The sequence below is a fragment of the Fringilla coelebs genome (assembly GCF_963513975.1).
Source record: "Fringilla coelebs genome assembly, chromosome: 2".
In the NCBI taxonomy this organism is placed as follows: Eukaryota; Metazoa; Chordata; class Aves; order Passeriformes; family Fringillidae; genus Fringilla; species Fringilla coelebs.
In genome coordinates, this window is record NC_140029.1 from 112,926,038 (window position 1) to 112,943,473 (window position 17,436).

General features: G+C 39.8%; 1 protein-coding gene across 1 annotated transcript in view; it reads right to left on the reverse strand.

Annotated features, from left to right (window-relative positions):
- The window catches only part of CRYBG3 (crystallin beta-gamma domain containing 3), a gene marked incomplete at its 5' end in the record, with an annotated part of 82,055 nt that overhangs the window by 31,529 nt on the left and 33,090 nt on the right, over positions 1–17,436 (reverse strand). Inside the window, 4 exons of the mRNA XM_084201073.1 lie at positions 5,625–5,772; positions 6,746–6,861; positions 7,200–7,247; positions 8,243–12,725. Of these exons, the coding sequence (XP_084057199.1) occupies positions 5,625–5,772; positions 6,746–6,861; positions 7,200–7,247; positions 8,243–12,725 (4,795 nt within the window). The remainder of the gene's footprint in view (positions 1–5,624; positions 5,773–6,745; positions 6,862–7,199; positions 7,248–8,242; positions 12,726–17,436) is intronic.

The following is a 17,436-nucleotide window of genomic DNA, read 5'->3' on the forward strand; positions in this document are numbered from 1 at the left end:
TTAACCACATGCACTTCTCTAGAATTTGCAGGGATTTTATTGAGCCACCCTCATTTTGCAGTATTTATATAACGTGCATGGCCAACACTTTCTTCCCCAGCATTCAAACACATCGTGAAGCAATGAGGATCTTCTGCACATCCCTGTTTCAGCAGGGTGTTCCGGACCAGTGGAAGGCAGCTCACGTGTGCAGCTGGAAAACTTCACTTCCCAGCCATAACCTCCCAGAACACTACCCCTTCTCCTCCTCACCCACAAGCCCATTTGCTTTGAAACGGAGGGCTTGAACAGCATATAAAGATTCCCAAAATCCTAATGTGGCTAGAGAAGAGGGATGAGGAGTAGTCTCTGAAAGTGCCCCCAGGGAAGCACCCAATTTCTGGATTTGGGGAGGACCCAGGAGGGGAACACCATGACAGAGATCCTGCATGGACTGTGTCTTCTGAAAGGAAGAACACAAGAGCTTGCAGGGAAACCCAGCAACAGGGCACAAAAGCTCTGGAAGCTACAGCACCTCATCTTGTGATAGCACCTGCAGAGCTCTCCTTTTGCACATGGGTTTTTAGAGGGCTTTTCATGGGGTAACATCCCTCTTCTTGCTTCACAGGATTTTTTAATTAGCTATTGAACTGTCAGCAGTAAGTGTGGCAATTAGAATGGATGCACTTCAGGATATTGTTGCACTTTCCTCCCAAGACCTGAGGTAACACAGCAATACTGCCTTGGCAACTCTCCCTCCTGCACAATCACGTTTCCTTTGTATTGTACCTTACAGACAATGCTCACTCTTTGTTTTTAGAGCAGAAACTGCAACACCGGAATTTTTATTTTCAGATTAACAATCCCAGAAAAACCAGGAAAAAAGACTTTCTAGTGCAATGCTGCTTTATGGGAACATGCTAAGGAACTCCATTCCTCAATTTTAAGTGTATTTCTAGACAAGATTAAAAAAAAAAACCACTCCCCATACTTCTCACACATATATGTATCTTAGTAATTAAGGTTAAGAAATATTTGAAGTCTGTGGGTTTTTTCCTAAAAATATCTGATATGTAAGAAGGCTGAAATTCATAAATCCAGCAATAAAGCTTGATCCAAAAATTTGGAAGTTGCACCTAGAATAATTCCCCAAATAATGATGCAAGACTCCTAAAGGCTTCAGATAAATTCTGAAACTAAGTATCTACAAGACTGGACAAGTAGCAAAATAAAAGTATCTGCCTGAGGGCTCAGACAGAATATGAGATGGAGTATGCTTAATTTTAATTCAGTAGGAGGCTTTTGTTTTTGTTTTTCATTTAAGATTGGAAAAAGGCAGTCTGTAAGCTCTTTTTAAGTCTGCTCTCCTGACTCTGAAGTTCATGAGGCAGTCTCCAGCTCAAGAGATGACAAATGTACCAGGGGAGGTAAAGCACAAACACTCGTAAAAGTCTCTCCTATTTATCACCATCTCTCTCCAGCCAGATTTTGACAGCAATAAAAAACCTCTACTCATAGTGACTGTATTTTTGTGTGCATTCTAGATTAAGTCCACAAATTTCTTTCATTAAGTCCCACACAATAAACTGAGGTTTTCATTAAAACCAATTCAAATATTTATTTTTAAAGGTGGTAACATGGTCGAGCAAGTACATCATATTTTCTAAGCAGGTTTTTTTAAAGTCACAAATACACATTTTGACTTAAATATGGAGTTCAATTTACCTGTACTGATGCACAGACTGCAGAGAATGGTAACATTTGTTATTACTGTATGAGATGAACACTATATATTTGCAGATGTACACTCTGTGCCATGCCATTAATTTATACAATTCAAGCATGCAAATTAGCTTGGTAAATATTGGCCCCAGCATGCTCATATTTGCCTGAGCATATTTAACAGCCCTCATAACTTTCAGGGGCTCCTTTAACATTCCCAGCGAAGCCACCATCTTTAGAAACAAAATGAAAACCATACAAATATGACAGCAGTCAGGTGGAGATCCTTCAGTCCAAAGCCCTGCATTCTGCAAGGCGTCAAGATTTGGAAATAAGATACACACATGCACAACTCTTATCATGCTAAACTGCTACCACAGTATTCCAGCCCAGATCTCAAACTGGAAGGTTTCCTCCCTTAACCCACCCCCCAAACTGTGCCATCCCCCATCACAAGCAGTCCAGACTCACCGCATTCACTGTCCTACAGACATATCAGGCAAAACCAGAATAAAAAGCAGGGCAAACACATTAGGCAGCTGTGCTCATTTCCAGTGATAATACACAACCAGCAAATGCTTAGGTAGATCACAGCCTCCAGGCATCCCTCTCTGCCTGCCTTACTTTGTAGTATCCTCCTCCTGCCTCCACGCAGTCATCCTGGAATGCCTGTGCTTCCCTCGTGGGCTTTAGGGAGCTGGGATGTTTACAAAGCAGTGGAACGCTTACAGACACCTCCAGAAGAGTAACATGGTCCTCAGCAGAAAGGGGAAAGCTCCTTCTGAAGTGGATTAACACAAGCCTTAAATCTTTAGCACTAAATATTCCGCTTCAGTGGCATCCCTGACATTTTTCTAGCCGGACCAAGAGGTCCAGCAGAAGTGACAGCCTTTGACCCCCTCAAGGTGCTCTTGGGTGTTTATCCTTCTTCTGGATCTAGGATTACAGCTAGCCCTAACAGCTCCAGCAAGGTTAAATAAACCCAGCACTGTTAGGTCTTCTCCTTGGACTGGTCAGATGTGGTGATCAAATCAGCCTGTTTAACTGGGGTAGTTTTGTGTCAACAACAGGACAAAGAATAGCTGAAGTCTGGCTTCTTAAGGGAAATGCCAAAACAAGGATGAGAGAAGAGCCTGTTGAAAACCAGGCCTAATTAGTTCTGGTATTAACATGATTGCTTTGAAATACAGTCTAGACACCATTTTACTTTAGATACACATTTTGTCTTTAGGATGCTATCTGCTTCTGGAGCCTTTTTTTTTTTTTTTTTTAAATTCAACCTGTTGGTCCTCCAGGCTTTTCTACCCATTCATAATTCTTGCTCCCAGTGTTCCAGCACTGTACCACCCTTGCTACCACTCACCACACCAGATACAGAACTCAGCAGGGGTTACAAATAAAATAATACAAAGGAAATAAATTATTACTATCCTGTGAAAACCAGCAAGCAAATGAGACCATCTGAAGCTGCTGAGTGTCTTCCTAAGGCATCTGACAAAGTAGTCCCTGCTTAAATTATTAGCTTCTTTTCACCTGGCAAACCACACAATAAAAGAAACACACCCTTCATGTAATAGTGTGAACAATCCCATTACAAAGAGCTTTGCTGAAGGAGACTCCACAAGGACTCCACAAGGAATTCCTGGCCTAACCATCTTGCAGACAGTGATTATAAACTGCTGTTTCAGATCCCTTGTCGTCTTGCAAAACAGTGGTTCACAAGACTATTACAGAATGAAGGTGTCAGGAACTCTTGCTCTTATTTTTGGGAACATAACATTTAGCATCCTCTTTGGGCTTCCAGAAACAGATAGGAAAAAAGCCCAACGTGCAAAAAAGTCAAAATACGTATTTACAGTAGGCCAGAGAAATGACCTGGCTAAACAGACCGCGCTGCAGGAGCTGCACTGAACCTGGGTGTGGAGGCAGATTTTGCTGGCCTTGACTTCCCTCTTAGAGGAAATCAATCTCCACATAATTTCAGACAGGTCTTCATTTTACTGGTTGCACAATCTGTTTCTTTGGAATCTCCTCCCCACAGTTTTCTTGAAATTAAATACACATGGATACACCTAATGCACATCCATGGTTAGCCAGGCCACAATCTAACAAAAAAGTTAACAGAATCTCTGTTTTTTGGGGAGGCTTGAAGACAAATCAAGAGCACAAAACTACTGGCAGACTGTTCTTCAGACAATATGCTAGTGAAAAATAAAATATTAAATGTACCTCCTACAGTTTGCTCAGTAAAAAACTGTTTCTCCTCTTCTTGGCAAGCTGTCTTCTTCTCAAATATTTAGCCAATGTTCAAATCTGATAACTCAAGGCAACTGAGCAGCCATTAAAGAAAGACCATTAAAAAAACTACTTGTAAAACTGGAAGACAAGCCAGACAATCTGGATGCAGAGCCAGTATGGCCAAACTACCCTGGAGAAAAGACATTGACAGCCTATGAAAAAGAAAATGGCAGTAAAACACACATACATCAACTGCCTGAAAAAGAATACACTATTTGTCAAATAAAAACAGCCTATATTTTTCACAAAAATAAATAAAGTAGCACTTTGGGAAACCACCTTCCAAAAGCAGTTCCACAGCAGCTAAAAAACAACCTAAAAAAGTATGGATGCCTTCATGAATCAAGGTGTAGAGGACAAAACCTGGCCTGGTGAGGGCCCTAAACCCACCAACCACACCTGCTAGATGTTTAGTTTACATGAGGAAAGTGTTGATTACTGAACTGGTGTAAAGTAACAAAGCTTTCCATCTGTGTTCTACATAAATGAATCACAGACTGGAAGAAGAACAAAAGTCAAAGCTATTTAGCTGTACTGCAAAGGTTTTCATCAAACATAATGAAGTTAAACAAGTATCTTTTCCTATCCAAGAGTCTGCTTTCATAGCCAAGACATATCCAGCTTCCCTTGGCTGTTATTGTGGAATACCTTCATTTATTCAGTTGTCTTCCACATTATTGATCAATATTCGTATTGCATATTCGTCAAGCGCTTTTAATCTGTTTAGTTCAAATAAATGTTAACTTCATTATTCTTGCCTTCAGTCAGCCTCTTTTGAATTAATTAACTTCTAAGTTTTTTAAGAGAATGAAAAAGTATTTCTAATTGTTATGACATTATTCCCTTGTAGTGATGACAAAAAGGTTATCAATTTTAAAATGACCTCTATACCAGCAGAAAACAGAGAAACCACTTTACTGGAAATCTTTCACATTGTGATACAAATGATAATCCAGTCACAGCAAGGACCACAGCCCTGTGAGTAACTGGAATGTTACACTGAACAATGAGACCACTAAGTCTTCTTAAATCACAAGATCTGGAAAATATACTCCTCATTCACTGAATAACAATGTATGCATTATATTTAGTTTTGGACATTTGATTCTTATCTTTTCAACAAAAAGCCTTCTGAACTCATGGCTGTAGGCAGAACTACATGCTGTAGGTGTACCACTGGTCCAAGTGGAGATCCTACGGATGGCACAAAAGCTGTAAAGGGAATGGCAGCAGTTTTTGGAGGCTACACTGTACAAACAGGATTGGAAACCCAACTACTACTGAAGCAGAAGCCATACAGACACAGCAGACAGCTTAAGATAAAAACTTCTTCCAAAAAATGAATTGATTCAATTTCATTTCAAATGACTGGACACAGGGGAGCCTGTGTCAGGTGAGGGTGGTGGCAAAAAAACATAATTCATCTGCTCAATAACTCAGGAAGAAAAGGAAAGTTAGGTCAGCAAAAGCCCTGGAACTTATAACCTAGAAAGTGAAAAAACTGAATCACAGCAAATTTGAATAAAGTCAGGAACACTACACACATATTGTCCATTGTTGGTAATACACTACTGTGACCAACAAATCAATTATGCATGTGAGAATATTGTGGAGAAAGTCTTTACCTTTGTTACATGTTTGATGGAACCAACTGTGAGGTTTCTTTGATGATGTTTTATGCCTGGGAGATCCCAAAGGTGATCCAGCACAGCTTCTCCTTCTTCTAGTACATGTCTTCGACCCTGGAACTTTGGTTTCTCATAAAAAATCCAACTGCAATAATGATAAAATGAACTGAGTCATTGCCAGTAGAGCACATCTGATGGAAAGCCTAGGAAAAAGCTCTTCTTACCAAAACACATATCACATCTTTCTTATGCTGTCCCTCAGTAGTCACATTCACTTTGGTATTGAAAAGTAAAATATACTGCTCTTCTCCAGGAAAAAATATAAAATAAAAATGCAGCTATGCAGCTAAACTACAATGTGAATGAGCAGCCTAATTTTACCAGGCCAAATATTCTAACTGTCACATCAAAATGTGTCCTGTTCAGGCAGACACTATAAAAGGCAGAAAACATACTAATAATGGCATTCAGAATTCCTTAGGATGTGAAAGAAATGAATGCAAAACCCCACAAGGCTGCCTGAAAACTGCATAAATGTGACATGCATGGCTGATAGTCAAAAACATTCCCTGTAAGCCCCACCAATTAAATTCCAATGCAACAACTGACATGGACCTGGTCCCAGCTTCCCAAAGCAAAGTGAGGAACACTTGCAAACTTAAAGGTCCCTGTATATATCCTTCTGTAGCCACATTCCTTTTAATGCCACATGAAAACTAGCAGCTGAGAATGTTCATTTGATGTTCCTTTTGCAACAGCTACTGTATAATGAAACTGAACTGTAAAAATCCAACCTTTTTTTTTTAATACACATATTTCTTGTCATGATTATGGCTGCACTGGCTCAGCACTTCAGGCAAGAGCTCTAAACTCACTTGTGGCTCTATTAGAAACTTTCTGTTTGAAGCTAGCTCCCAGGAGAAACAATATAATTTTTTAGTGCAGCATTGAAAGCCTTGTTTTATGCTTTTTCACTGGTATCAGTCTAATTATAAAGGAAGAAAATGACACTACTGCAGATGGGACATGTGTCATAAATAAAAGAAAAAAAAACACAAGAGGAACACACAGGCAGTCTTTTGGAAAGACTCTATTTAAATATGACCTGGATTTCTTACCATCCTCTAATTATCCTAAGTACTGTTCCAATGGGAAAGATCCATGATGAGGCATCTAGCACATCTGAATGAACTTCTTGTTTACTTTTGTTGCCACAAGTATCATAAATAATAATCTGAAACAATACACAATGCATGCAAATGAGGGCCCATTTCAACACAGAGCACAGACAGTTATTTTTTTGCTTGCAATTTGTGCCCACTCAACTGAGAATTTCTTCCTTTATAAAACACTCTACTGAATGAAAACAATTGCTGAGAAAGACAGTAAAATTACTAGTAGTAGGATTTTAAATAATATATTCTCACTATTAGCATGGGGAAGACCATGCTATTAATACATAAAAATAGAGAAAATGAGACTAACAACTTCAGATGCTTTCCATTCAAAAATTACAGTATGACAAATTATTCCATGTATCATCTTGATTTATGTGACACAAACTCTGCTTACCTTCCCTGGTCTTGGGTTGTATTTGAGAATTGCCCTGTCAATGAGGTTCTGAAATTAAAAGGACATGGCAAACAACTATTAACAACTACAACAGTGGCACAAAGCACAGGCAGATTATTCTGGATCCACTATTCCTGTACATGTACACAACTGTCTTTAGCAGAAAAAACCAAGATTTGTTTCATTGACATTCAGAGGTGGTGTAAATAATTTAACAGGGTCAATCAGCAGAAAGCAGCATGTGATAGAAAGGAAGAGCTGTCATGGAAGTTATGACCTTTACAAATGTATGACTCCTACCCAGCAAACAATAAACTGCATTTCTTTACAGACGAAAGAACAGAAGATACATCTAACACAGACTGGAGTATTCCCAACATCGTGGAAAGACTTCTTCAGTTACACACTTAGTCTATGTGTCACTTTCACATTCTAAACATGGGAAGAACTCTTTCCATATCCTCATTTGCCATTGCTTTAAGCAAACTAAAAAAAGAAATCCTAATCTATGAAAGCAGCTATTTTACCTACTTGCTAACTGAGCTATAGTTTGTAGAAGACACTGTGATGAAACAATCAAAGAGCCCAGTAAGCTGATATTTATACATTTTCTGAACAAGACAACTCTATTAATCTCAGAAGTGAAAGAAATAAAAGAACAATTTTCATATTAAAGGCAATTCCATCATCTTCAGGTTGGAATGTCCTTAACATGGGGAAGTCTGTCTTGTTTTACTATAGAGACTTTTTATTATGCATTTTTCCCTATTTTATCTTCTGTTCACATATTCTGTTTTACAGTTAAATCACTTTCACCTCTGTGAGGAATCAAGACCGCAATCTTTTAAAATTTATTTTATCAGAAGACTTTTTTTTTTAAACTATGAAATAAAAAAAGCCTAATAACTTCTGATAAAAACTTTTGATTGCTTTTATGATAAAAACTTAATTAAAAGGAAGCAAGGAGGATGGGGAGGAAGCAAATGTGAATCTGGGCTAAGCTATAACTTTGATTATAAATATTATGTGACATGACATCTTACCTCTGACAATTCTCCCAGTTTTGGCACGGTCTTGTCTTGAAACCAATGAATCTTTGGGTTCAGCATATCCTGAAGAATGCTTCCAAATCTGGTCCCCTTTTCAGAAGAGCCGTTTCTGGCAGATTTCAAGTATTGGTAGTACACACTTGTAGGAGGCTGTGTTACAGCAGCATCAGCTTTCTCTGGAACTGTTTTACAAGGTGTCTGACTGGAAGAAGACACATCTGGAAATTGGTCTTTTTGTTCCTGTGAGTCAAGCTGCTCTTTTGAAAGAAGAAATGATTGTTCAAGAAAAGGTCTACTTTGGTCATCTGATTGGGGTGTTCCTTTAAAATTCCCTCTGCACTGACTGGAAAGGCAGTTGTCTTCTCTCTCAACATCAAGAATATCTTCCTCATATGAAGGTTCTTCCTCTTCTTCCTCCACCCCATCCTCCTCATCCTCCTCCTCGTTTCTGAAGCGAGCACTGAACTGCAAGCGCTCGGACACCGACTGGAGGAGGGAAAGCACAGAAGTGTGCTCAGAGCTGTCTTTGGAGACTCCCCCAGCACGGCTTTCTGGAGACACATCCATGGACAGCACATCTTCCTGGGAGCTGTCGTCCTCGTAGATGGGAGACAGAGAGAAAGGATAAATTCTGTAGCGCTTGGCCTCCACGCTCAGGAAGGACTCTGAGCCACGGCTCTCTGCTGCTTCGCTCACCTTGCTGTCCTGCCCATAAAGACACCCTGACTCCTGCTTGTTCCTTGCTCTAGCACGCCTTAGATCATCTCTATTATCTGAAGGCAAATCAGAAGGAGAAAGAGAACCAGTTTGCATCTCATCAGTTGAGACAGATTTGTTCTCAGTTTGAAGAGCACCTTCATAAATGATGGTAAAAGAACTGTTTTCCCACTGTTCAATTAGCGGAGAAGAGGCCAAAAGTTCTGTTGGTTCCTTCATGTCATTGCTGCAGTCCAGGCCATTTTCTTCAAGCTGATCATTTCTCTCCATGTCTTGACCCTTGATTTGTGCCAGCTTCAGATTCTCATTACTTTGGGGAAAGACTGTGTTGAAGCAGTGTTTCCCTTCACTGCTCTCTCCAGGAACAGACAGTTCAGGCACCATGGAGTGTGTATCTAACCCAGTATTAACCTCTGCTCCCTCATTTGCCCCTTCTGCTAGTTCCTCTTCACTCTCCACTGCCTTTGAATTTTCAAAGGTTGCTTTTACTTGCACAGGTACTTCCTCTGCAGCCTCTTTCCCACAGTGTTTGTACAGACTGTCCTCTGCATTGCTTTCCACAGACATCTGAGGGCTGCTTTTATCTTTGGAGTCACTCTGCAGGCTGACACATTCTTCACCACACATAAAAGATGACAAATTAACATTTACAGCTGGCAGCAGTGTGCACTCTGGCATATTTGTATTATTGCTTGAACCTTTTAAATGCAATGGCAAAAGTGTTTCATCAGCCACAGCAGCATCTCTATCTATAAAATGTAAAGTTCCATCAGATTTTCTACTTACTGCTGATGCTTTGCCACACATTTCTGCTGCAGCCAGATGGTCACACACCTTTCCATTGTGCCTCTCTTTTGCTGGCATCAGAAGATCTGATTCTGGCCTTGCTAAATTGCCAGAGGAAAGAAATCCATTTGTTTGAGGAGTAATTGCATTATTTGCTACTTTTTCATCTTTTGGGGGCCAACCTACACCATTTTCCATACAATGTGGAAGCAAAGGAAGACCTGAGCAATCTGTCTTTTCACAGTTTACAGCTACAGTGTGAGTTTCAACCACCTCTGTTGGTTCCTGAGTGTTGGCAGGAAACCTCATATCTAGACTTAAAGTCTTTGGCATTTCAGCCTCAAGTTTAGGCTGAACACTTCCAGAAAGCCTTTTCCTGTCAGTGCCTTGCTGCTGATTGGATGCCAGTTTTTGTATGGCTGAATTAATGACCCCATCAACTGTTTCTTTTGCTTTTAGTTCTAGTGCTCTATGTAGGTCAGTTTTATCAGGAATGGAAGAGAGTTTCTTTTTATCTTGATTATTTGTATCCACTCTTTCTTTTCCTGTAAACGAAGATGAGCCTCCTCGACCGGGCTCATTAAAATCTTTTAATGACTGCACAGCTGACTGGATTTCTCCTGCTGCCAGCTGTACACTCTCAGCCTTCTGATAATTTGTAATATCCATATTTATTAAACTATCCTTGCTCCCACAAAGCTGGCAGACACCAAAGCCTTCTTTTGCTGTTATTTCTTCTGTAGCCAAGTGTAATACCAGGTCCACAATTTCTTCAGCTTTCTTCAGCAAAACAGCAGCATCTGGGAAAGAAGAACATTCCTGTCCTTTCCCAGAAGAGAGACCATTTGCCTGGGCAGGTGGAGCAGCTTTTTGGCCAGAAGGGGCTTCCAAAGGAGCAGAAGCATCAAGAATCACCTGTCCCACAGCATCCCTGCACACAGTCTCAGAGCGGGCTGACTCAGATGCCGTTTCCAAAGATATCCAGGGAGAGATGGGTGATGGCATTGCCTCTGCCAGGACACTGATGTCAGCCTGTTGTGTGGAGGAGACCTCATCTGCCCCATCACCAGGTCTGTGACTGGAAGAATTACTGCTCTCCTGAGTAGTGCTGGACATCTTCAAGGCAGAAACAGGAAGGTTGGAGGCTTCTCTGGATACCAGAGGAGGAGAAGTGGACCTGGAGATGCAAACAGCCTCTGCATCTGCTCTATCAGCACAGCTATCAAGCACAGGAGGAGTAATCTCAGGTTCCAGAGAATTTGCTGGGCACAAAGTTCTTAGGTCTCCTGAGCAAGGTGGCCCCTCGGTCATCCTGTTCACAGGCATTATTCTCCCAGACTCTACAGCTGGAAAAATAAAGCTGTCCTTTTCAAAAGCAGCAATCTGGCCATTTTCAGAGTTAGGGGCAGAAGGCAGCATTTTTCCTTGTTTGTCAGATGAAGAATCAACTACTGTGGGTGATAGCCTAAGTTTATTGCTGTTTTCCTTCTTGGAAGAAAAATTAATACACCTGCTTTCAGAAACAGGTGGAGATTCAGAAATTAGGTCTACATCATCTTTTTCACAGGTGAAAGCAGAATGGTTGGCCAAAGGCTTTCCTTCAGACCTCAAGGCAGAATGAGGAACCATCATAGGGGTAGACTCATGGGTTGGAAGCACTGTCAGCTCATCAAAATGTGCTTTCACACTTTGACACCCATGTGCACATGGTGACACATTGACAAGGTTTTCCACTGCAACCTCAGACAAAACCTTCATTGTTTCCTCACTCTGCTTTCCTGGACAAGGAAAACCAGTCTGCTGTGTGGCAGCATCCTTAGAATTCTCCACATGGATTAGCCCATGACCATTTCGTACATGCACTGCTTTCCCTGACCCACTCAGTTCTTCATTACAAGTCCCCCTGCCCATGACTGTATCTTCATCATGTCCAATAAAAGACACTGAAGCAGTTAGATTGCCTGTGGCCAAGCATTTTCCTCCTTTGGATTCCATGCTGAATGAAGTAGGTATTTGTTGATTAAAAGGAAAAAGAACGGGAGCAGGAGAGTTCTGTGGATTTTGGTCTCTTTCCACAGCTGTCACCATTTTCTGTGCATCACCATTTCTTGGATCACCATCTTTGTCATTCCTGGTGCACTGATCTGCTTTCTGCTGAAATGTAGTGGTACTGAAATGAAGCCTCTGGACATCCAATGTTCGCTCTGCGTGGTTATTCACTTGATAATTACAGCAAAGTTTTCCCTTCCCCTCCTGCAGTTCTTCATTAACTGTCTTTCTTTTTGACTTAGGTGAATGTAAACAATTATCCTGTATTTCTTTTGGGGACTCTTTATTACCTGCTTTACTACAATAATTTTCTTTATCAAACTTAGAAGTAGCATTTTTGTATGTCTGAAAGAGAGTTTCTGCTTCTCCTGGCAGTCCATCTTCTTTTCCAACCAAGTCGTTTGCAGAACTGACTTGAAGGGAATAAGTACTCTGGGAAGTGGAATTGGTTAGGATCCCACTGTTTCTACCACTAAATGGCAATAATGAATCTAGTGAATATGTCCTTTTAACCTTTGATGCAACTAAAGCAGGTGCATTTCTTAAGTGTAACTCATGACATGATTCAGTGGATGAAGCTGTGGCCTTTGAAGTTCTTTCATGTTTACTTCTGCCCAAGCAATGCTGAGCTTTACCAGACTGTTTGCTTCCCACTCTAACTGCAGAAGAATTTAAGATGGCATCATCTTGGTGATCTTTACCCTCATCTCTTCCATTTTCTTCTACTAGGCATCCTGATTTCACAGAGAGAGCTGTCTGGACTTCTCCATTTTCTTTGACTGTTGAGGCATTTCTGTTCTCAGGACTTTTTTCTCCTTTTCCAGTTTCTGACTGGTTCCTCAGGAGCTGCAGCTGCCTGATCCTTGCAGAACCCCGATACGTTGCGTATGTGACTGCGGGTGCCTCTGGCTTCCGTCGTGTCTGCCTGGAACAAGGATCATCAATATCAGAGAAGAGAGACAATAAACTGCTGGCACAATAATAAAGTTTAGCACTAGCTGTAGATGATGTAAAATACTGCTTTATCCCACGGATTAGCACAAACTGTAGATTGCACTAAACACTATTTTCCTCCTTCTTCTGCTGAATAGAGGTTTGTGTGACAAATGATATGAACACCACCTTTTACCAAAAAAGACAACTTATAGTTTAAGTAAAAAAGTAGATGCTGGCTTAACCAACTACTACCATTTATTTTCTACCAGACAAGGGAATTACTACTGACAAGTGTCACTGCAAGGCAACATTTGCAGAGACATAATCAATCATCCTGTTTTGAAGATGTTTGATCCTTCTAAAGCAGGCCTGTACATTAAAACAGAAGAAAATTTACTGTACTAATATTCCTTAAGATACTGAATTGAAATTTAAGCTTTTACCCAAGCTCTCAACATATTGTCAAAAAACAGGAGGAGGAGACACAAAACATCTGGAGAAAAAAAGAAGTATATAACAGGGGATGCTTTTTTGAACCACAGGGTAGTAAGGAAAGAGATTGAATGGGGAATGGGTAAGAATGAAGACCCTTGGAATGCTGGAGGGAATATCAAAATGGGAAAACTAGAAATGTTACAAGGAATTGATAGATCTAGCTATTCATTACTCTTAAATTTAGCAGCAAAAAACAGTGAATGCAAAAACTAAGAAATGAAAGAAACACCACAGAGGAACTGTGATCCTGCTCCTTCACTGCTCTTTCTCTTAATACTAAAAATAAGTTAGGAGCCTGTCACTTCCAATTTTCTGAAGAAGCAGTTTTTCTCCTTTCTTAAAACTATGAGACATCACAAATACTCACCTTTCTTTCAAATGCTTCTCTCTTCCCCCCCTATTTTTCCGCCTGTTAAAGAATTCTTGCAAAAATCAGTCACTGTCAGCTTTTCCATTCTTCACCTTAAGATAAAGTAGATGCTCAGACTAGACTTGAACTCCCTTCTGCCTCAGCCTCCACTTAAACTAAGAAGCAACCCTTTAAAAATCTGCCCTATATCTGCTAACACAGGGAATGTTGGAATCAGCCCTTCAGCTCTCTGGAAAATTGTCCTACTCATTTCAGGAGACTGTCTTGGGCAAAAATAACAGCAACAAGAAAAGGTGTTGGCTAAGATCTTGATTTCTAATATAAAAGCATTGCAATATACAGAGATAGCTTAAGAGCTTCTAAAAGCTCTTTGCACCTTCTCTCATTTGTTCAATTTGTTTAGTTGTTACAGCTCTAGAGTTGAGAACAGATAATTTTAGCGAGAAATAAAAAATAAATTTACTAAGGAAACTGAAACATGAGTATCATTGAGTAACTGTGCCTTCAAATCTCATCTGTATGGATTCTGAGCATATATTCTCTCAAGAGATATAGAAGAATATAAAAATGGAATAGATTCACCAACCTAAAAATAAAATCTATTTTCTGGCAAGATTTTAGAGGCCAAGATTCTTACTCCACTTTTAATTTTATTTTGAAGAGAGAACTTATTGGTATTTAAAATCACAAGTAAAGAATACACACAGAGTATAAGTGAATTAAATGTGGAATTATTCAAATTCATATACATTAAAAGAGAGATATATTTATATGCATACTTTACATTGTCAGGTACCTTTAGGCTAATGCCAAAATACATTAATATGGGCATTTAGACTTTGTGAGAATTTGATTTGTATTGGGATTAAATTCACTGTCATCTCTGATGAAACAAAATCTCAATATAGGGTTTGTTGATTAGGTATATTAAGTCACAGAGGAAACAGGAAAGTCCTGTATAAATAGCACATCTCCCAACTTGCCAAGTTAGATGCCTACATTTAGCCTTCTATAGCACCAGTTTGGTTTCCAGAGATACCAGCAGTAGTAGCTGCTAAACATCACACACTCCATTTGTTAAAATTGCTGACTTGAGGATTCACAACCCTTCAAAGAAGCATAAACATTTCTGAGTGAAAAAAAACCAAAACACAGTGGAGAAAAAGGGTAGTAAAAAAAAGTCATTAATGCACTCCATAGAAAATTTTATTCTAGTATTTTCTAAAATTCCAGATATCCTAAAAATGTGTAGGGAAGGATCTGTTGAGTTCTGAAGTGCAGTATATTTACTACACATCAGTCACAGTCATACTAAAAATAAGTCTTAAGAATGTAAGACCTGATCATGCTCTTATTTAGAATTAACCTCATTGAGTAACCTTTCCTGCTTTAAATAATCACTATTAAGCTTTTACAAACTCCAGCAGCTCCTCTATACTTTGGCCAACCTCAAAAATAAAAGTTGGCCTACAGGTGCCCTGAATCCAGATGAAATTTCTTTTAAGAAAACAAGCAGAACACATATTGGCACCATTTCTCCAAATAAAAATAAAAATAGTATTATGCATTCTTGTACAGATCAACTGTAATGACATGATTGAAATGAGCATATAAATAGTATTGCAAGATGCCAAATACTCACTTTCACCAAAACTAAGGCATGACTATGAATAAATACCTTGACAAGAACTAGCTTTTACTGAGTGTCTTTTATTTCATGGTGGATGTTTTTGTATGACATGCAGTGGGAAAATTCAGATTTATGTACAAACATGTGGTGAGAACCAGTATTCCAGAAGAAACCTGGAACATACCTTTCCAGTTGTCTTCTGTACCCAACTTTGCCTTTGAATTTTTCGTGTGAACTCAGAAATTCTGAAACCCAAAGCATGCAGATATGGGATGAATAGGTAAATTTTTCAGAAGTGATGCCAAGGAGAAAGAAGCCAGCATGATTGGGTCCTATATCCACACTGACTGGAGCTACATATCCCTCAAAAATTTATTATAGAAGGCGAGACAAAAAAAAAAACATACTCAGAAGCTTTTTTTGCCTATGTGGCAACCTGTATAATTTCTCCCAGTTCTTTTTGCTCTCCATTTGTCTTCTGTGGGAATTTTATGCTCCAATTGACCAATTTGAAGTCAGAAGACTCCGAGCCATTTGCCCCTTGGAGAATTGTGCACAAACCTAAATCTGAGGAGCACTGGCTCCAGCCCCTCTGCAGCTGCAGAGCCCCAGCCTGTGCCAACACACAGCTCTGCTCTCCTGCAGGCATCACTCTACCTAGACTTTTGTCAGCCAGCTCTATTTTCAACCAGAACCTCCACAGACAAGGCAAGTTCAAGGTCTCTGACCTTTGACAAGGAATTTGCTCCTCAGCATATTACAAAAAATTTTACCAGCAGACCTTTTAGTTCTAATGCATTTCCTTTCAGAGCACACAGAAGCATATTCACTCTGAATGCTCCCATGCAACAAGACATTTAAAAAATGAAAACCCATGTTCCTATGCAATACCAGCAACTCAGCTGTAAGTCTTATGAAACAAATTTAGAAGCAGGCTGTGTCACAAAAAAAATCTTCTGAAAGTGTCACTGGAGACTTGTTTCATTTCTGATCACCAAAAGAATGTCAGTTCAGAATTTACCTTAAAAACTCCTTGCAAAAATTTTTTTAGCTCATGTGAGGATGCAGATGAAAGCCTGATTATACAAAGAACGCAGTGTGCATTCTGTCACATATTTCAAATAGTAGGAGATTCCTTCTTTCCTGTCCTCACAGGAAGCTATTCAATTCCCTATAAAGGCTTAAATCAGTTTCACAAAAGACTTTGACAGTAACAAGAAAGGATGTCAACATGAGTTACATTAGATTTGTCAAAAGTAGGTGCTTGTAGATATTTCTTCTATTGTGAAAAAGATATAAAAAGTTAAAGGGGGACTAACTCAAGGAGGAGAGGGGAACATGTTCTGACATCTTATATGACAGACATCTTGTGTAACTTGCCCAAGTGGCAGTGGTTATAAAACAGTGTTGTTGATTTGGAAGACCAGAAGCAGGAGGAAACCTGCTACCTTAAATGCCTCATTCCACTGCACCCGTAAAGAACACATTGTCTGCATTTTTTTTCAAGTGTTTGCCATTGAGATGGCAATCCCTCCAGACATGTTTGTGCCACACAATAATGCAGAAAGCAGAGAGCCCTATACATTTTCCAAAACGTGGAGCAGACCACACAGGCTGATAGAGCATCTCAGGCCCCCAGCAGAACAGTTCATCTGCACAGCAGGACACTGCTGCCCAGTCTGCCTCTCCCAAAACACGCCATGGCGAATTTTCCCCTCTTACGTCACTCTTCCAGATACTTTCTCCCCAGTCCAGCAGTCTGCTGCTTTTACAAGCATATCCATGCATGATTCCCCCAGTCTCTTCTCATAGACCTCACAGAGGGAGCTACCAGAGGGATCTGCAGGCTAAAGGCTGAAAATCACTCATCTAGATTTGGTACTTGTGACTCCTGGCTACCCCTTCTAACCATCTTAAAATTACACTGTTGTTTATTTTAATTTTATTCCACTTACCTTTTATTCCACTGTATAGTTAACTGACAGCTCTTTAAAAAAATTACGTTAAGGTACTTCATCTGGAAACAAATGTCTTAAAATCACTTTGAAATACCTTCTGGAGGAAACCCAGCTTACCCAACCAGATGGTTTCTATGCTCATGTAAGGTATTAATAAATGGGAAAAATGAAAGACTTGCTGAAGAAAAGACTCGGTGGGCTAACTGAATAGTTGCCATACACAACTTACATGAAAGAAATTTTTTTA